Source organism: Manis pentadactyla, chromosome 19 (genome assembly GCF_030020395.1).
Source record: "Manis pentadactyla isolate mManPen7 chromosome 19, mManPen7.hap1, whole genome shotgun sequence".
Taxonomy (NCBI): domain Eukaryota; kingdom Metazoa; phylum Chordata; class Mammalia; order Pholidota; family Manidae; genus Manis; species Manis pentadactyla.
Window position 1 is genome coordinate 28,490,767 of NC_080037.1, and position 22,508 is coordinate 28,513,274.

Here is a 22,508-nt window from a genome sequence, read left to right on the forward strand (position 1 = left end):
ATACCTCAAGACAAATGCTGGGCATAGAAGCCACAGGGCATAAATATGCAAAGAAGTAAAAAGCTAACCTTTTCAAACAATAAGGCTTCTCTCTCACCAACTTTACATTTCCCTATGGCCCCAGAAGATGACTGGTTAGCCAGAGATGGGTAAGATTCCTCAAGGGAGGAACAACCTAAGACAGGCACAGTTGCAGGGAGGCCATCAGGTGAGAAATAGGGTATCAACTGAGGTGAAGCTTAGAACCTCACCCCGCCTGTTCTGAGAGAAATCTTCTGCCTCCGTGGATGTTTTATTGGCCTTGTCTAGCTTGGATTAACACATAGTCTACAGGCACACACCTGATCATCTACATTTGCTCTCTTACAACACTAAACTATGTTTTCTACCTTTATCTTTTATCTACCTTCCACTTCAGCATTTTATTAAAAATAATAATAATAAAGAGAGAAATGTGGTATCCACATATAAATTAAGTATAAAATTCAAACGAATATTCATATTTGAACTATTTATAGTTCATAATGCATGAGGAAGACCGAAAGTTTCTGTGATGACTGCCCTTGTACTGTTCACTATGTAACTTATTCACTATGTAAGAATTTGTTCTCCATGTAAGAACTTGTTCGTTATGCCTCAGAAGTTTGGCGACTGATGAAAATTTGGCTTGGGGTGGATTAATGATTGTGCATTGAGCATTGGCTCCCCTATACAGAATTTTATTGTTATTAACAACCATTTGATCAATAAATATGAGAGATGCCCTCTCAAAAAAAAAAAAGTACACACTTCCAATTGTAAAATAAATAAGTAACCAGGATGTAATATATAGCATAAGGAATATAGTCAAAATAATGTAACAACTTTGTATGGTGATAGCTGGTAGCTAGAATTATCATGTATATAAATGTTGAATCACTGTGTCATACACCTCAAACTAATGTAATATTGTGTGTCAACCATCCTTCAATAAAAAATAATTATTTACAAAAAAAAAAAAAAAAAAGAAAGCAAAAAGGCCTTACTGCCCATATAGAGAAAAATTTAGTGGTCTGGATAGATCAAAGCAGCTGCAATATTCCCTTAAGCCAAAACCTAATCTATAGCAAGGTCCTAATTCTCTTCAATTCTAGGAAAAATGAGAGAGATGAGGAAGCTGGGGAAGAAAATTTTGAAGTTAGCAGAGGTTGGTTCACAAGGTTTAAGGAACGCTGTCCGCACAGCATACAAGTTCAAGCTGAAGCAGCACGTGCTCACGCAGAAGCCGTAGCAGGATAGGTAGCATCTAGCTAAGGTGATTAGTGGTGACTACACTCAACAACAGACTTTTCGGTGGAAGAAACAGCCTTTGGTTGGGAGAAGATGCCACGTGGGACTTCCATAACTGGAGGGGGAAAGTCAAGTCCTGGCTTCAAAGCTTCCGGGAGCAGGCTGACTCTCTTAGGGACTACAACAGCTGGAGACTCTAAGCTGAAGCCAATGCTTACTGGCCATTTGGAAAATCATAAAGACATTAAAAATTATGCTACATCTACTCTACTTGTGCTCTACAAATGCAGCAACAAAGCCTGGGTGACAATACATCTGGTGGCAAAGCCCTTTCCTGAATATTTTAAGCCCATTGTTGAGACCTACTGCTCAGAAATAACAACTCTGGAGGAAGCTTGAGGTGACACACAAGGGCCACATAAAACAACAGATAGCAAATCTAAAAAGATAACCAAGGAATTTCCTTTACACAAGAGCAGAGGGCTGTCCTCCTGCTCAGTGCTCATGTCACAGCACACCCTGCTATTCTTCTGCCTTCAGTTCCTGCCTGTCCCTCTTCAGAGAGGAGCCTCTGCGGGGGAATCCTTGCAGAGCATTACTTCTACTGCCAATGGCAAACTTGTATCTATGAGAATGAAAGCTCAAACAGGAAAATGAAATTTAATCATCACACAAGCAACTAGGATCAATGCACCCTTCCATACTCATCCTAACAAATTCTATTACTTCTTAAGTTTGAATGAGAACCATTTAGTGGCAAAAAAAAAAAGTGTGTTACTCAGCGGAGCTGGGGTTTGTTTCTAATTCAAAACCTTGATTGTCTTTCTAGAGGTGAAGTCCTCATCTGTGAAAATGAAGGTGCATTTAATTACAGATAGAATAAAATGACATTCATAATAATGTTTGAAGAATAAAAATCCATGTTCCTCAGTCAAAAATAACTCTAGAAAATGTTACTGGAAATTTATTTAAATATCAAAAATAAAGATCAATTTCCTAATCCTGAAAAATATGTCCTTGTATTCAGAATATAAATATAGAAAGACGATTACTTTAACGAGTAAGTTAACTGCATTTATATCAGCAATACAAAGCACTGGTTAGAAATGAACAGTTGCCATATTGACAGAACATTTATTAGTTTGCTGAGGCTGATATAACAAAGTATCATAAAGTGGGTGACTTAAACAAAAATTCATTGTCTCAAAGTTCTGGATGCTAGAAGTTTGAAATCAAGGCGTTGGCAGTGTCAGCTCCTTCTGAGGATTATAAATGAGGGATCTGTTGCAGACCAATCCCCAGGACTGTCACCCACTGTCATCCATTCCGTGGATGGCTGTCTGTCCCCCATTTCTCTTCACATGTGTTCCCTTTCTGACTGTGTCCAAATTTACCCTTTTTATAAGGATATCCACTGGCCATCCTTGGATTAAAGCTCACCCCAGTAGTCTTCTTTATCTTGATTACCTCTGTAAAAACCCTATCTTCAAATAAGATCACATTATGAGGTTCCAGATGTTGGGACTCTAATTCACCTTTTGGGAGGTAGAAGGACACCATTTAAGCAATAATAGAGCAAAAATATATGGGACAAAATCCCTATTTCAATGGGTAAAATAATAATAACTAATTAAACAGAATTGTCTATGGCTTTATAACATCCAAACCATTGGTTTCAATTCCTACTCTCCCAGTCCCTCTATACCTAAATAATTAGAAAATTATCATATTCCTTTATTCTTTTTGGGAAATAGGTAGAAGATGTAAGGATAAATAGAAATCTACAAAAGTGATTTCCCTGATGTCAAAAGAGAAAGAAAACTTCATTTCTTCCTCCCTTCTTTTCTAGAGCATTTCCTTTAGAAAACTTGAAATTGTAAATCCCTTCTCTGTCTCTATGAGGTCTTGAAAAGCTTGGAGATAACCTATAGCCAGTTTTGCATCTCAGGACTGTCTTTCTTGGACCCTTGAATCCATCGTTCTGAAAGACTAACAAAGCATTCCTGTCTGTCTAGCCCTGTGGGAGTTTGGCCTAGGTGCCTAGCTTGAAATTTTAACTTCTTGCTTGTTGAAAAGGTATAAGAAGTTTTATTTTTCCTCCGGATCAAGATAGTCAACATGTGTTTAAATGATTGTATGTGACTGGGATATATAAAAAGACAAGATGTCGGATGGAGAACCAAGATGGTGGCATGAGCAGAGCAGCGGAAATCTCCTCCCAAAACCGTATATATTTTTTGAAAATACAACAAATACAACTCTTCCTAAAAGAGAGACCAGAGGACACAGGGCAACATCCTGACCACATCCACACCTGCGAGAACCCAGCGCCTCGCGAAGGGGGTGAGATACAAGCCCCGGCCCGGCGGGACCCGAGCGCCCCTCCCCCAGCTCCCGGCGGGAGGAGAGGAGTCGGAGCGGGAGGGGGAGGCAGAGGGAGCCCAGGACTGCCGAGCACCCAGCCCCAGCCATCCGGGCCAGAGTGCAGACACAGTGCATGCATGGGGTGCTGGATACTAGGGGAACAGGGCAGCAAGACCGGTGAGCGGGTCCCTGAGGCTGGCGCCCCTGGGACAAAGAAAAGCGAGTGCTTTTTGGAAGTCTTAAAGGGACAGGGACCCCACAGCTGGACGGAAGCATTCAGTTAGCCCAGCAGTTGCGAATCCTGGGGAACTCTGGGCGCCAGAACCCCAGCAGCGCAGCTAAGAGGCTCCTCACCACAGTAAACAGCCTCCCGCCATATTGGAGTAGCAGCCTGAGGCAGGCCACGCCCACAGCAATGGAGCTAAATAAATTTCACAGCAGCCGGGCAAGAACAGAAGCCCTGTCTTCACGCAGCTGCCCAGCACAAGCCACTAGAGGCCGCTGTTCTCCCAGGAAAGGAAGGTCACAAACTGGCAAGAAGGGACTTTCTCTTACCCAACACATGCACCAGCTCCCCACAAATATATCTATTGCCATGAAAAGGCAGAAGAAATTGATACAGACCAAGATCACAGAGGCAAACCCTGAGAAGGAGATAGACCTAACCAGTCTTCCTGAAAAAGAATTAAAAATTAAGCTCATAACCATGCTGATGGAGCTGCAGAGAAATATGCAAGAGCTAAGGGATGAGGTCCAGAAGGATATTACAGAAATGAAACAATCTCTGGAAGGATTTATACACAGAATGGATAAGATGCAAGAGGCCATTGATGGAATAGAAGCCAGAGAACAGGAACGCATAGAAGCTGACGCAGAGAGAGAGATAAAAGGATCTCCAGGAATGAAACAATATTAACAGAACTCTGTGACCAATCCAAAAGGAACAATATCTGCATTACAGGGGTACCAGAAGAAAAAGAGAGAGAAAAAGGGATAGAAAGTGTCTTTGAAGAAATAATTGCTGAAAAGTTCCCCAAACTGAGGGAGGAAATAATCAATCAGACCATGGAAGTGTGCAGAACTCCCAACAGAAAGGACCCAAGAGGACAACACCAAGACACATAATAATTAAGATGGCAAAGATCAAGGACAAGGAAAGAGTTTTAAAGGCAGCTAGAGAGAGGAAAAAGGTCACCTACGAAGGAAAACCCATCAGGCTATCATCAGACTTATCAACAGAAACCTTACAGGCCAGAAGAGAATGGCATGATATATTTAATGCAATGAAACAGAAGGGCCTTGAACCAAGGTACTGTATCCAGCACGATTATCATTTAAATATGAAGGAGGGATTAAACAATTCCCAGACAAGCAAAAGTTGAGGGAATTTGCCTCCCACAAACCACCTCTACAGTGTATTTTAGAGGGACTGTTCTAGATGGGAGCACTCCTAAGACTAAACAGATGTCACCAGAGAAAATAAAATCAGAGCAAAGAAAGCAGACCAATCAAATACTAACTAAAGGCAAAAAATAAAATCAACTACCCACAAAAGCAGTTAAAGGAAGCACAAAAGAGCACAGAATAAAACACCCAACATATAAAGAATGGAGGAGGAGGAATAAGAAGGGAGAAAAATAAAGAATGACCAGACAGTGTTTAAAATAGCTCAATTGAGTTAAGTTGGACAGTAAGATACTAAAGAAGCTAACCTTGAACCTTTGGCAACCACAAATCTAAAGCCTGCAATGGCAATAAGTACATATCTTTCAATAATCACCCTAAATGTAAATGGACTGAATGCACCAATCAAAAGACACAGAATAATAGAATGGATAAAAAAGCAAGACCCATCTCTATGCTGCTTACAAGAGACTCACCTCAAACCCAAAGACTATGGGAACAAAGAAAGACTGAAGGAACAAAACAGCAGCAGAATCATAGAACCTAAGAATGGACTAACAGTTACCAAAGGGAAAGGGACTGAGGAGAAAGGGAGGGAAGGGAGGGATAAGGGTGGGGAAGAAGAAAGGGGACATTATGATTAGCATGTATAATGTGGGGAGGGGCACGTGAAGGGCTGTGCAACACAGAAAAGACAAGTAGTGATTCTACAGCATCGTACTATGCTGATGGACAGTGACTGAAATGGGGATTTTGGGGGGGATTTGGTGAAGGGGGGACCCTAGTAAACATGATATTCTTCATGTAATTGTAGATTAATGACAACAAAATTAATTAATTAATTAATTTAAAAAGACAAGATATCTTTCTGCCTTTGCAGTAACTTTAGTGGATTGCCTGAGATTCATATCACAGTCTGGCTTAATGCTTATTAAAATAAAACTTTTCTACATTTGTGGAGAGGGTTCCTAGGTTGACAGAAGATTTTATTTTAATTAAATTAATTTCCCAACAAAGATCAAAACTTCATTTTGTTCTTCTTTTTCCTTAATGCAATGGACACACAATAATGCAGACAAATACTCACCAATATGGGAAATATCTTTCACAGTTATGATCTTGCTGCATCAACTATTTGGCATATAATTGAATACACAGAATGGAATGCTTATTAATGACAATGTCAACATAGTATTTTATAATTATGCTTTTTCTATCATTTATGTGAGTACTGATTATATGCCAAAACTGAGCTAAATGTCTTGGATACATTATTTGTGTCATCTTTGCTATGACATTATTTAGCTATAACACTATTTTCCTGAGAAGAATGCCATGGCTCTAAATGTATAAATAATTTATTCAGGTTCTATTCCTAGGAAGTAGTAGAGAAATGGAGCAGTCTGACTCCGGAGCCTGTCTTCTTCATTGCTAGATAATCCTGCCTCACTTGTTACGAAGGAAACCAGAGCACACCATGCCGGCACTGTTTCAGCTGGGTTCCTAACTACTGGTCTTGCTTGCAGATGTAGAGGGAATTTATACATCCTTGCCACCCCTTCTCTGTTGTTAAGGTAGCGTGGCAGAGTGGAAGTTTTCTTTCCTGACATTTGTGGCTTTAAGTTTCTCTTACCGCACTGACTTAAAAGCTATATAATCTTGAAAAAGTTACTGAACATGTTTTATATTTTGTTTCCTCATCTGGAAGCAATGCCTAACAACAATTTAACTATGACTATACAGGTGGAGTCTTAAGGCTATACTAATATTAACGTGTGTGACCATTTTTGAAAATTAAAATCAACAGACAAATTTGCAGAAATGACCTTACTCAACAATATGTCTCTCAGGAATTAGGACAGTGTCTGGCATAATAGGTAATCAAAATAAAATTAAGTAAAATAACTAACCAAAAAAATCTAAGGCATTAGCTCTCACATATTGCTATAAACAATGAAGATGGCATAGATTTAACACATTTTCACATGTTTAAGACTGAATTTTTTTCTTTTCTGTCAAATTCTCCCATGACATTATTATCAAGTAAATGCTGAATGCCAAAGCCATTTACCCTCACACTCAACCTTGGACACTGAGAATAGAAACCACAACTTTCGGCTGCATAAAATGACTTTGCCACTCTCTTCTCTCCTCCCCCAATCCTAATCAAGTTCCCATTTTGAAGGACCATTATTAAATAAAATTTCCAATTCTCAGTAACTTTGATCTTGCTTTTCTCCCTCTGAGGCCTGCCAAGGCTCTCCTGAGGTGGCGGTCTCTCTTACTTAGGCAAGCAATCAACTGGGCTTGGTCTCAGACTGTATTGGGGACATTTGGAAACGTAACTTTCAAGATAGCCTACAACTTTCCTAAGATCTTTAGGATTTTGGAAACTGCAAAGCTCTATATAAATATATTTCTTGACATAATACTCATGATATTATCAATATAATTGGCATTATGAATGTATACATTACTATTGTATTTCTTTCATAAACTATATTTTCAATTTATGATTAATGATGATAGACAAGGCATCTCCATTATGTGCACTTGTGATACAAATGGTTCAAATCCATCAACTCACATTTTTTAAATTATAAATTAAGATTTTAGCCCCTAAATAGGAATTCAAAACAGCACTTTTATTTTTACTGTTTCATTAATTTCTTTCCATATATAGAAATTTCCGGAGTTATTCTTTCAAGAAAAATAGTTAAATGAAACTCTATTAATAATGTGGATGTATATTCTTACCTTTTCCAGTTTTGAAAGAGCAAGAGAGTAACAATCTTTGGCTCTAAATTGCATGAATCTCATGTTGGCTGGGTGAGTAAGCTCTGTGATAATACTGAGACTGGAAAACAACCTACATATCAAAAGACAAAAAACCTGCATTACACTACTAATATGGCATTTTTTATAACATATTTGTGAGTGAGTTTTTCCTAGCCTTTGGCATAAAACCACATGCAATTATAACACCAGGCAGTGCCACAAAACTTGTTCTGTACAATGCAAGAAAAATAAACACTACTTTCCAAAGAGTATTTTAACCAACATTTTAGCAGTAGAAAAAAAAAGTAGTAATTTGGTTTTTATTAGACATCTTCTCTCTAAAATTATGAAACAACATAAAGAGAAACTGACTTAAGAAGTCATAATGTTACCTTGTGGATAATATTGAAATGAAAATTTATGAGTATGCTGTGTGGCAAAAATTTCACATGATTAGCTTGTTGTCAATAATGTGTGCTTTTTGATATCCTATGGCTTCCTGTTCTCACAGTGTGCAATTTTAATGTCAAATCTCGTTACAATGGACTTGTGAGAAAAGGAAAGATTTTAATTGAAATAGTGTTTCGTTGTAATGAATTCAGACCAATGCTCAATTGACAGTGTTGTTCTAATTCTCCAAAAGGATCCTGAGAATTTTCACAGGTCCCACAGCTTTGCATTAGCTTTCCTATTCACCTCCCTTTCAAAAACATGCACACACACACACATACACACACACAAACATAATTTTTTCTTCCAGATAAAAGGGGCAAAGCAATAAAAATACCACAGTAATTTTTTTTTAATCTTTAACTGATATCTATGCATCATTAGTAGCTCTCTTGGTTTAAATGTTTTGATATTATCAGTGGCAGCCTGTTCACATGACAATCAGCTTTGTTCTTCATACACTATATCTATAAATTCAGTTACAGCCACTTAAAATTCCTACCATTAGGTTGAACCCATACCTTGAACTCAGGCACTAGAACTGACTGAATTTATCAAGGACATACACTCTGGTTAGTGACAAAAACCAACCATTTTCTCCAGCTGATCTTATTGCTGTCCCTTTATAGGGCAGTGAGAGCACTGGTACTCATGGGCCTGAGCACTTTGTCAGAAAGAAAACCACAGGCCCAGAATGGTGTCACTTATGTAAACCACTCCATGTCAGCTAACCGAGACTTAACACCTAACCTAACTGCAGCTTTTAAGTCCCACAGCAATGTGACTTCTCACCAGTCAACCTGGAAATCCCAGGTCAGCACTAGGAAATTTACTGACAGACCCCAGCCATTTCCCTTAAGAGGGCAACTTTGCCTAAAACAATGTATTTTTTGCTAGTAATTTCCTTTTCTCCTCTCCCTCTCTGCCTTTACGAACCTTTCTTTTTCTGCAGCCCAAAAGAGAACCTTTCTGTTTGCTAGAAGGGATGTTACCTGATTAATGAATTATTTAATAAAGCCAATTAGATCTTCAAATTCACTCAAAGTTTGTTTTTAACACCTTGATTCAGTACCTTCATAGAGGAAAACACTCCTTTTAGGATGCAAACCCTGTCTCTGAACTTCAGCACTAAGAGTTTACGACATTCCTCAGCTCCAAGTCCGTGGTGCTGATTGGTCATGTCCCTTCCCCCAGGGAGAGAGGGCCTGCCAGCAGGCTTAGCAGCTTCCCGAGAGGGCCTGTTCCCAGCCTGCGGCAGAGCCGCCCCTGATTTTCTGCCCCTCATATCTGTCTCCACTGGGCTTTAGTAACCATTCCAGTTAAGGCACTAAAAATTCTTTAAAATATTTTCTTTCAGAGTTATCTGTGAAAATTGTATGCCCTTTTGGTTATCCTAATGAAATATTATCTGAGCCTTCCCTAATCAAATCCTTTGAAAACTATGATACCATCAAATGTTTTATGAAAGTCACTCTTTATAGGAAGAAATATAACCTGTATTATATGGCTTCATCTCCATTTTGAGAGAAAATACTGTATTTCTTGATCTAGGTAAATTGCAAAAAGTTTGAATTAATACCAGCAAACCAACAATCAGAAGACAATTTGGCTAATTTTTAATATTCTATACAATTTCATTTGTGCAGTTGAACACTGTTTATAATAGTTCTGTAACCTTGAGTCAGTTAAGGAAACTAAATCCCATCTTCTGGTAACTTCTGTTGCAAAGCGTAGAGATACAATTTGTGAAACACAGCACCATGTCTGGCATACACATGGTATCATTTCTTAATTGTAACGGTATTACTATTATCTTAGCTTTTTCTTCTCATATTATTTCTGCTTGAAATGCACTTTCTTTCCTCCTTACCTTCCTCCTCAATCTCTATATTTTGAAATCTCAACCGTTATTTATTATCATTCTCAAATCTAATTGAGATGAAGTTTTAAAATCACTTAAAGTCAGAATCATTCCCTCCATTAGCTCCCTGGTTTTTGATTTATACTGTTTATTATACTATGTCTTGCACTAAACTCTTATTGGCTTTATCCTTGCCTTAGGTTTCCTACTAAAATGTGATAGTTAGAAAGGCAATGTTTACCTCTAAATGCCTAGTAGTGCACCTTATATTCTTGTAATTAATATGTCCTCATGATAATAATTAATTTCTCAATTCTTGTTCATGCCTTTTTGGCTTAGTAGGTAAAATCTTGGTGAGGAGGTTGCTGTAACTTATCTTGATTAGTTTATGGAGAATGGCCAGATAGTCTGTATTCCTCATGACTCTCTATTAGATCTATTTCTTCTCACTCAAAAGTCACCAATAATAGCATATATGACAAATTAAAATTAATTTTTCAGAAACTTTTGAAAAATTAGAAAAGTGGCCTGATGGAAAAAATACCAATTGACTTTTGGCCCTGTGCAACTCCATCTAAGCCCAGGAAATGCCATTAACTAAACATATGGGAGTTTCAAAAGTATTTATCTAAGAAATATTTTAAAATAACAATGTCACCAAGTATTTTTACAATAGCTTGGCACAGACAATATTTATAATCTGTGACAACATAAACTAAAATGGATAGATAATAGTACCAAAATGGTCAATGAACATAAAACCCTATAAACCCTATCACACAATAAATCCCATATTCATGCTCTTAGCTTCTAAAAAGAAAATTAACTGACAGGTTTTTCTCTTTTTTAATCTTTGAGATGGTCCAAAAAAGTGATAGTTGCTAAAATCTATAGAGCATTTATTTACTGAGGGCAATATTTACTATCTACTTTTAAAAATAATTATCAAGTATTTGTTATTAGAAAGCTCTGGTTTCCAAGACATAAAAAGAAGTATGATGTGATATTCCTGTCTTTAAATTGGACTCTGTAACCTAATTAGGGAAGCTATAAAAATTCATAAACTGTAAGATCATACATATTTTTCTAGGAATGACAAATATGGCTAACTGAATGCTCACAGATTAAGTAACACTAAGACACTAGTGAATGGAGAGCTTGTGAGAAACATCTAGCACAGTATTTAGATATAAGGCGAGAGAAGAAATTTATGAGAAAAACATAACTGCAAACAAATGAAAATTTATTTCATCTTTCAGGAAATTTTAATTTTCTCCAAGGAATATAGCTTTTATCTTTCATATATACTATTATTCTAACTTTGGATAAATTTGTGATGACTTGGATAAAATAATCCTTTTCTGATACATCATATCAAATAGAAATATATACACATGTAACTAGATGTATTTGAGGACTTAGTAAAAGTGAATGATAACATAATGGAGTGACTCAGTCATTGCATTTAAGTGACATGGAGTTTAAATTAGGACAATAAAATTTATATGATGTGCCATTTCTACTCTATATAAATGAATCTTTATCATCTATATTGCTTTAAACTGAGAAATTGAATAAATTGTCTAAGTCTGCCACCAAGTGAGAATCTAGAACTAAATAATATTTAAAAAATAAAATTTTATTACAGTGCCTTTTATATCTATAAAATATTATTTGTATTCAGTTATGATATTTTATATTAAAAATTTTGTTTTCTAATATATTTAATTATGAATTTTTAAAATACTAATACTGTAAGTCTATTTCTGGGCCTTAAATGATCTAACTGCATTTTGAATATAGAACATTTTAGAAATAAATTGACATAGTAAGTTTTTTTTCCCTAGGTAGTAGGATCATAAGCAATATTATAATTGAAAAACAATGTGGTTTGTTCTATTTAAAACTTTTCTGTAGTTAATTTATGTTCTGACTCAGTGATACTATTATAATTGTGAAGATACATAAAATATCTGTGGACTAGTTCTTTGCCTGAAATAATTTATTCAATTATTATTTTTGACATAACTGGGCAACTTATGCTAACCAATACAAAAATGGAAAACATACCATATACTCCATTTCACAGACTACTGTGATAATTTTAAGACTGGTTTCAATTGTATATTCAAACAAAAAAAACCCCAAAGATAAGAACGAACAAATCTGGAAAATGTTTATAATATTTAATGAAAATACTTAGCTTGTGTGTTACACTATAAAGTTTTATCTGTTGTGGTGACTGATGTTTCTGAATAACAGGGGATATACATTAATATACAGGTATACAGACACACTTGGATACTAAAACACCAATTTTAGGCTACAATTGGCTTTCAACACTGACCAAATATGAATATATTTTAATCTTTTCCAAATACTTTTTAAACATTTTAGGCCTGAATCTGACTAAATAATACATGAGAGTATAATAAATATCAGATACCTGCTGTATTTCAAAATTTTATCCACATAAAACAATCTAAACATTAAATATTTTACACTATATAAAGGAATCATTATTGTATTTATACATATTCAATATCATTATCTTGAATTATGTCATTTCCCATGTACACATGTATATTTCTTGCATAAGACCATGGCTACTTGTGCCAAGCTAAAGACAATATTCCTTTTTTATTTTTTAACTTGCTATTTATGCTCTTATAGTGTTGACAATGCAAAAGTCTTCTAACTGCTTTGTTCTCACCTACTCTTACTTTCCCACATTGAATTAATGTAATATTTCAAATCTCTCTATCCTTCAATGATTTCCTTCATGTTATTCTTGAAGACCAACTTACTAACCTGATCTACAAAGCCATGTATATTTCTGTCCTCTGATTCCCACTGTGGCCTCAGGTCACACCAATCTTCCCCTTGCTCTGCCCCAAATCCTTGAACATATCTCAGAGCCTTTGTATATGCTGCTCCCATGGAGAATGTTCTGCACATCACTTTGCCCACTTTAGTTTATCTTTCAAGTAAAGGATTATCATTCTATTAGGCAGAAAAACAGACTTGAGTGGGTGGATAGAGAATAAGGTCAGTGGAGCCCACTAAATGGGACTCAAAGAGTTAACCAGATAAAACCAGAGAGCCAGAAAGGACTCACAGAGTTAATGAGTTAATTATTCAAAGTTCCAAAGGCCAGGAGCAACTTGGAAAGTCCAGATATTCCCCAGAAAAAGAAAAGTATCTGAGAACCAATTAGATCTCATTGTACCAATTAGATCATGCCATTGTAAAATCTACTTAGCCTACAAAAAGGCCCGCTCAGCTTATTCTTTAACTCAACCTGTATGATGTTCTTCCTCTTCTTCCAGACCCCTAATCAAGTAACTTTGTAACCAGGCAGGAGACAGACCTCTGAAATTTAAATAAACCTATGTGTACAAAGAATGCTGAAATCTGGGCCAACACAGTTGCTTAAATAACTTTATTCTTAAGACAAAATTTCAAAGGAATTATGAATCACCTGTATACATCATGCCTCATGCGAACCCGTACCCAAAAAGCCTGATAAAACCCCAGACCCCAAACCCTTAAGCTCACCTCCTCTGTGAGGTTGCCCACCCTGCCCTTTCTCTGAGCATGTCATTCTCTCTCTTCTATTCAGGTAAGTAGGAAGGGGCTACTGAGAGCTCTGATTTGGGCTGTGTGTTCCCATCGCCTGGGTGACCCAGATGAGACTATAGCTGTACAATCATGCTCCTTAGTAGCCTGCCTGAAAACCTCTTTTCATTGCTTTGAGAAGTTCTCAGAATATAATCTCACACCACCCAGGGCTCTGTGGACCCCCAAATCCTGGGGTGGTAGGGCCTTAGTTCCCACGCTGTGCAGATTCAAGTGGACACTGGACGCCAGGTGACCCTGGCTTCAGGAGTTGGCAAGGAATTTGCCCAATGCCAAGCAGGAGTTCAATGAGCTTCCCTTTCCTGCCTTTGTCTACCTTGACTCTGGCCTGCTCCTCCCTTGGAGTGTACTCAGATAAAACTTTCATTCCATTTAGCTGCTGTGTCTCTGCCTTTCAACTCCTTGTTGCTGCAGGGACAAGGACCAAGGACAGCACACGCAGCCCCTGACAGCTCCTCAGGAGGGCTGTATCAGATATTCCTACTGACTGAGTCTATATGTCACTCTTCTTCATTCAGTGGTTGCCACATATAGTTCTCTAGTTAAAATTTTTAATTACTTGCTTAATTCCTTCCCTCCTAGACTGTGGCATCCTGAGGCCAAGAACCATGTCTGTCTTGATCATCACTGCAGCCATCATATCCTGCACAGCCCCAGAACTTCCTTGAATGCTCAATAATAGTACATTGACAAATCACAGTTTATAGAGGTCCTCCTGACCTATTGCTGAGTCAGTTTAAGTTAACTGATGGTTCCAAACTGATAAAAGATCCATTACTTGTTTGAGTATTTCCATTCAGAGTACTCATTATCTTACAAGTTTGATCAGCTAAATTTCAGAAAACAAAAGAAAAAATAATATGTTCATATTAGGACAAAATAAGCCCAAGAAACTTCTAAACTAAATATTTCTGGACTTGTACAATAAAAATTAAACTGATATTAAATTAATTAAACAAGGATTCCATTAGACTGAAGTAATTCTAATACCTTTCTAGGCAACCTACTTAAACAAACTAATCCTTAAGCCTGTAAATGCCTCAAAGTTAAGAAATCAAAACCAAAAGACAAGCAGCTAGGCTTTCCCAAACAATCAGCGGCTCAAGCTATCCCCAGTCTGCTCTTCCACCTGTGCCTCTAACCACTTCCTGTTTGCCTCATCTGAATTCAGGGTTGCACAAATAAACTCAAAAGTTTTTATATGCCTCTGTTTGTCTTTAGCACTAACAAGTATTTCATTTTGAACCCATTCTGTAGTAAACATTATTCTGTGTGGTCTCCAGGAAAGATTTTATTTCTCAACTCTGAAAAGTTTCTTATCTTCTTTCTCCTGACACGGCTGGATGCCTGAACAGGTTATTTTTTCCCCTCATGTGCTAGGATGAGCCAGTAAATTGCTCTCCAATTTTGCTTTCTTTCTCAGTAAAATGAGAGTAATGGTAGGTGTCATTGACATGCAAACATTCCCAAAATAGGGCATTTTGATAGGTTCATCTGACACAGACATTTTGAAGTGTTTATTTTTAATTCAAGGCACATGTTGATATGGCTGTTTAAATTTAGTTTAATATTAACATTTATTGGTAAAAGAGTGAAAATGTGCAGTATTTTCCAATATGAAGTGTCTTGTTAGGTAAAACTTAAGCAAGAGAAATTAAAATCTTAAAGTGAGAAGCTACTTTTCTTTAAATTTGGCAATCAGATATTCAATTTTTATTAGATCTTTGTGCTGGGAAGACTTACTTGAGTGTTTTCTCTTAGATGTATACGTGAAGGCCCTTAGGCATATGGGAGAGAAAGGTTTAACAAGATACAATTTGACAATAGCCTTATCTCTCAGTGTCTTTGGTATTCTGAAATGGTCTTTGGAGATGGTGGTGGGCCTATTGTTTAAGATTCAAGGCGTTTTTCCTGAGTAAGGTATTTGAGATACTTTCTCACCCAGGGACTCTCAGACCTCTGGCATACAGGTCAGCCCCGAGGAAGTCCGCTTCCATCAAGGGCCACGAAGAGCCCACGAAAGAAAGTCACTGTGAGGGGGGACGAGCACAGGTAAGGGCCCAGTAAAGGGCCTGCTTGGGCTGTTCACTCAAAACAGCTCATTCTGCACCAAGCATGGCTGAGGCTGGAGGCTCTTTTGCCCCAGCACAAACTTCAGGAGTGCTCATTGAATATTTGAGTGTTAAAACTTTGTACGTCATGCTCTAGGCTTTTGATGTGGAAAGGGAAACACTTCCTGGATAGGTTTTCTGGAAGAAACATTTAGGGGCCAAACCGGCAAATGCATAATTTCCACACTGGATGAAGACACATTGAACTATGTAATCCAGGTTTCAACTACAAAATTATGTTTAAGTTAAAAATGCAACTCAATATAAAAAGCAATTCTCACCAAGTGCACTCTCCCCTAACTCCTCCTCCTTCTCTCCTCCATTTACAATGCTAGTAAATTAACGACGTGCTGTTTTACCTCTGGTCTTTTTAGACTGAGTGACTCTGAAAGGTCCTTAGACAAGTTGGAGAGAAGAGAGGCCTGTCAAGTGAAGCTGTATTTCCAAGTAAACTGGACAGGTAGGGGCTCTTGGGATCAATTTGAGCCTCTGAATAACAAATTTAGCCTTATTCCGACTGACAAAGCAGGTCATATCAATTACATCAATCACTTGTCAATCAGAGCACTCTGACTTTTCATTTTCATACTTGAATTCCATAGCATTCCTGCCTCCCGGGCTCTCACATACTCACAGTTCTAAGATGTTTCTAACATATCCCTTAGTAGTTTTAAAACCTGAAAATGTAAAAGTCAAAATGCCCCGTATCAAAACGGAATGCCAAAATAATTGTTAAAATGGCATGGGCCAAATAGCTACATAATCATTTACAAATGCTAAAGTAAAATGCGTCATCAACAAGAGTAACAGCACACAGAAATGCAGTACATTCAGATACTGTTACGCCTAAAATATACAGATACTGAGCAGATCATAAGATTTGACTTTTTGCTAGAAATAAACAAACCAAACAAAATATTCCATCTAACTATTCTAATAAAACAACCATGATGTCTGTGTGCACGTTTCTATGATCACAATATTTTGGAGACGCCGACTTGAGGATGTGTTCTCTTAACAAACAGTATCTGCCGCTCCCCTCCGCGGCCACAGACTGCGCGCTGGAATGAGTGCTTTGGGGAGATTCCCTCAGCCATTTCAGCAGCCTGCTGGCTGTCTACGCTACAGTGTGGGCACATTCAGACGCCTAGATTAAAGTAAAGGTGACATTACGCTTTGAAACTTCTGGTTTAAATCTCAAGTTCCAACAATACCTGGTGAATGACTCTTTTAAGTAAACCTCTCATTTACATTAAAATACTTCAGCATAAACAGTGTGATAGGTCCATGAGCTGGTTTACCATAACCGTCAGGGGCAGCCAGCATCCTATTTCACCATCCAGGGTGGCTCACTTTGGTTTTTAATAGGAAAATCAAAAACATATTCAAGAGTTAAAATTTCTTTTGCTATCCATAGTCTACCTACATCACAGGCCTAACTAGTTAGTCAATTAGAAATCAGCTCTCATTTGAGGAAATTAATAATGTTCATGAAGATATAAGGAATTTCTGAGGTATTTTATAGATGCCATTATTGATTGAATTTCTAAGCCCAAGATGGAGCCATTCCTGCCTGGGAAACAGGATAACTTAGATTCTTTCAAGTCCCTGTGGTAAAGTCAGCCCCTTCCCTGGGACTCACAGAATGAAGGCCACCCCAGGGGCCTGGCCCATGACACAAATCTAAACCTAAGTCAGCCTGCACTTTCAGGTAACCCTCATCAGGGAAACCTGACATACACCAATCACAGCCCACCAACTCAGCTCAACTAGCTCACTTATGCTAGAAAACAACCTGCTAGCTCTACCAGGAAATCCCTGACCCCTTAAGCCAACCATGCCCTGTTTTTGCTTTGCATTTTCTAACACCTTAGAAAACTTGCTCCTGCCCCAAATCCCTCAGGAACTGTGTTCCACTGCCTGTGAGGTACTGTGCTCCCCTGCAATCTGTGGGTTCTTTTCTCTTGAATAAAGGACATCAAGGTCACTACTCAAGTGCTTTAGTTTAGTCATTTGATACCTGTGAATGTTCCACTTGAACAGAAACACAGTATATCCAGGAAGCCAATCCCCAAATTCCAAGCCAACTGTGAACATCATACTTATTTCCTATTTCCTTATTCATTTCATATTTTTCTCCTCCTTGTTCCTTATTCTTAGGCCTCTGAAAGCTTCCTACCTCCCACCCCATTTTTCAGTTCTCTCAGCCTTTGGGAACAGAGACTTTCTGCTTCACGATGTATTAAAGTTTGTATCACCTAAATTGTCTTCTATAATCATTTTTAAGACTATTCACTCTTGCATCCTCAGTGTGTAAGGACCTAGTTCCCTTAGACGTGGAGCCCTGGGCTGAAATCCTAAATAATCTGGTAACCAGCCACTGTGACTAGATTTCTTTTGCCTAATGTTTACTTATAAGGGTAACTAGATCCTACCTCTCAAATGTTGCCATCTGCCTTTAGGGAAATTGATGCAAGGTGGTGGGCAGAGAACCTGAAAGAACAGAAAACTGGGTGTAGAAGAAAGAAAGAAAAGGAGAAGAGACTTGAGATCAGTGTTATCCCATCCTAGATAATCAGTAATTATCTGTTCAGGGTTTCAGCACAGGAGTGATTATGATTGATCTTAGAGTTTAATCTGGGAACAGAGAGGAAAAATCCCTCAGGTAACTACAGACAGTGAAAAAGAATCAGTGGGTAGTAGGTTCCAGTGAGGATAAAGGACTGTTGAAGAGTTGGGAGTATTACAAGAAATGAGGTAGAAAACAAACAGTATTAACTCAGAGAGTTGAATGAAACTAAGAATATGGAGGGTAACAAATGGTACTTCAAGGTAAAGGCTATAACCATGAAAATAGGTGACTAAGCTAAGATCAAAAGGCTCATCTGTGGAGATTTGTTGAAATCATCAAGAATTATGGTAGAAGCAGGGTTAGCAAAATCACAGTTACTTAGGAACTAAAATCTTCAAGGAATGTGGAATCAATTACCTCAAGTGTGGTAATTGATGGAACCTATAAAATGAAACTGTCAAATCTGCATGAGTCTGTTCATTTATCTTTATAAATGATATTTTGTATATCACAGGGACCTATTGGTGTCTTACATTTTTATTGTGTAAGACTAACCTAGTTGAGTATGCATAAATTAGCAATTTATGAATTACTCCATTAAAAAAGTTCCATAGAATTTTTTCCTAAAAAATATTCATTTAATGAAACAACAGTAATACTTTTACATAAAGTCATGAGAGTGGAGAGAACAGAATAATTACAATTAGGTTTCTCACAGTTCTTTTTAATTTTCTTCTTAAAACTATTGAGTCTAGATGGGCACATGCACCATAAAAATTACAAATTTCTAAAATATTCTTAAGATAGGTAACTTTATAGTTTAGGAATTCAAAGGTATTCATCCATTCATCCTTTCATTCTTTCGACATGTGATCACCTCCTCAACCAGATATGCAGGGAAGGCAGGCTTTGACACATACATATCTACCCTTAGTCTCATCAGCTAATTTGTTTAAATGACTAATTATAGCCTATGCACCTCTCAGTAAGATGGGGATTTATTATCTGGGAATGAAAATAATTCATTCAGAGAATATATAACAAAAGTCAAATCAATCGAAACTGCACCATAATAGAAAAAACTCACTGAGTTGAAAATTAAAATTGCATGTTTAATCAAAAAGAGCCATGATCCTCTTCTGCTAAAGCTATTAACTAGCTTTTGCCAATATGGAATCAAAAGTATGATTTTACCTTAGTCATTAGCTATGAATCTCATTTATTTTCTACCCTGTGTTTTCCTTTTTCATTCTCTGAAGAAAAAATAAATGCTTCTATATCTGTCATATTTTAACCAGTGCTATTCTCCCTTTAAATGTACTTAATATAGCTCAATAACTCGTTAGCTGTATTCTAAATTAACTGCCACATAATAGTAACATTAGAGGATTTCTTCTTCCAGATCAACAGATTCTTTAAGTTCAAGAAAGATTTTCCAGAGGCTGTGACCAATTCTTTATATGCCTGATTTCTAGTCTTTACATTAACAATGAATTAATTAGTTTCCAAAAGCATTTTAAAGATGATGGAAACTGAATTTCCACAAGGATAAGAAACACACTTAAGGTCAGAGTTAACATCTGCTGGAACCTTTGGAATAGAGGTTGTGCCAGATGAAGTTGTTGCTCTATCTTTCCAAGGTCTGTGGTTTTTTCCGTTCTGCCACATGAAAGCGATAATTATATTGCTAATTACTATAATAGCTAACATTTTTATCCAGTGAGTATAAACTACCAGGCATGTGCTCAGGCATTATGTATTTTTAAATCTCAAACAATCATGTGATTAAGACACTGAGGTTTAAAGGAAAGTAATTTGCCTGAGATCATATAATAGTCAAATTAAGTGGGACTTGCATCAAGGTTTTTTCTTCTGAATTCTGAAGTACAACTATAAATAGATAACTACTCTCAATGTACACTTTGCTACAATATGAAGGGATGTGGCTGGAGTTAGGAGGGAATGCTGATAGAGCTCATATTGTTTTATTTACTTTCATAATTTGGTAGCTCAGGTGTTTCCTTTAGACTTCTGCAAAACTCATAAAATAGAAATAATGATCTTTTAGATATTTAAATTTTAAAAAGATTTTAGGAAGAATCATTCCAAATGATGTGGATGTCTTCATTTGTAGGTGATTTTGACTTTTCTTATAGCATAGATTTCTCTCTCCTTTTCACTGTCACCTAAAATAATGGGGATTACTATCTGGGTGAGTCTAATTAACAAAAGAGAGGAAAAAAAGTAAGGATAAGGTCATGAATTGGCTCCTAACATGGGTAAATTACCTGTTCTCAGCCTTTCAATCTCTCATTCCTTGTCACCCAGGATGTAACTTCACCCATTGGCCATCACTAGGCATGAAACCGAACCTAGAACGTGCATGGTTTGTCACAAATCAGGGCTGCGACTACACACGATGTTTCAGAATTTGTAATTGTTAAACTATACAAGAAAACAGATTTATTATTCTATTCATTTTTAAAAGAACTGATGACCTGGTGTTCAAGATTAAACTTCACACAGTGCCAGACCTACATCAGGGGCTGTTTTACGTCCAAATCAGTGAACATAACTTCAGTGTAATGGTCTAATATTCATTCCTTATATACAAAGCCAGAGTTAAACACTTCACAGACACTTAACAGTAAGGACATGTTGGGATGGACCACTCGGACACGTACCTGAAGAGGGTCTGCACGTTCACGATGGTCTTGGCGTCGGCCATGTAGTCCTCCTCTGCGCTCATGGTGCTCTCCTTGTCCACCACCACCATGTCGGCAGCGAAGGTCACTCCACACCTGAGCAAGTCATCTAGGCTTTGATGAAAGTCAACAGAAGAAATATGGACTTTCAATAAATCACAGTATTAACATCACTTCTAAAACTTGCTTGCTCCCTGCGCTTGTACAGGCGGCTTTCACAGCATGTGCGCCGGTAGATGTTAATAGGACTGTAATACAATATTCCTGCTGATAGGAAATAATTCCTATTTTGGGGCTCTTTGTTTCATTAGTTCTCAACTACTTCAAAGCATATGCATTAAGAATCTTATTTAATAACGTTCAGTTATATCAATAAAGCATGCAAAACACCTATTTGAAATCAAATAGAAAAAGAACATGTTAGAACTTTGTTTTTACAATTAGCGCACTATTTCAAAGATGTAATATTTACATTTTTTATACCTACAATGCCTTCAGTAAAAGAAGAAATGAACATATATTAATTTAGGTGGTTAAGATTAATAAAGTTATATAAAGCTGTGAAATATTTATTTTTTAAAATTATTTAGTTGTGTAAAACTATGTGCTATAGATTGGTTCTACACAGCCAAGAGCATGTAAAATATATGAGTATCAGCTGCATTCAAGCCTACTGTTCAGTTTTGAGCAAGTGATCGAATAACCTGATTTCTTTGGTTGCATGAAATAATTTCTAAACTTGGTTACAAGTTCCTGTGAGTTATAATAGTCAGTCTTCTCCTCTATCACTGATAAAAAAAACTTTATCTAACATTCTCCCATTGAATTAAAATAAAAAGCTGAAACAAGGAAACCATTATCTCATTGACTTTACTTCATACAAACTAGAAAAATGACTGAATTGGGTAAAGAGAGCTAAACTTGAATGAGTACAAGAATAATCACAGAACTGATTGAAGGCAGATAAGAAGTGAGTTAATATATTGCCACATCTTCTGATATAAAATATGAAGTATTAAATGTAATTAATAGTAGTTCCTTTTAGATTCTTAAATTGAAGAGTCAGTTCCCTGAGGATCTTCTTCAAGCACATGATTGGTTGGACTGGCCCTGTCACATTACAGAGAATTGTTTTCCTTGTATGGTAAGGCAAGAGGCAGAATTTCTTATTCTTATAAGAGGAAAGAATATTAACAAAGCTTTGAGTCCAAGATCCCCAGGAGTAGTCCAGAAAAAAACATTTGATTTCATTCACGAACAATGTTCTGCAGCAGAGATTTTGTGGCTAAAAATGTGGAAACAGAATATTATTTCAAATAGCCTTCCTTTGGTGAGAGGGCCACAACCATAACATC

The 22,508-nt window shown here is 37.1% G+C and overlaps 1 protein-coding gene across 5 annotated transcripts in view; it reads right to left on the reverse strand.

The window, feature by feature from the left end:
- Positions 1-22,508, reverse strand: part of KCNT2 (potassium sodium-activated channel subfamily T member 2) — a 431,161-nt gene that overhangs the window by 89,706 nt on the left and 318,947 nt on the right. For all 5 annotated transcript variants that reach the window (XM_036919693.2, XM_036919691.2, XM_036919695.2 and 2 more), the window contains 2 exons: positions 21,133-21,267; positions 7,795-7,906 (listed from right to left, as the gene is read on the reverse strand). In XM_036919693.2, the coding sequence (XP_036775588.2) occupies positions 7,795-7,906; positions 21,133-21,267 (247 nt within the window). The remainder of the gene's footprint in view (positions 1-7,794; positions 7,907-21,132; positions 21,268-22,508) is intronic.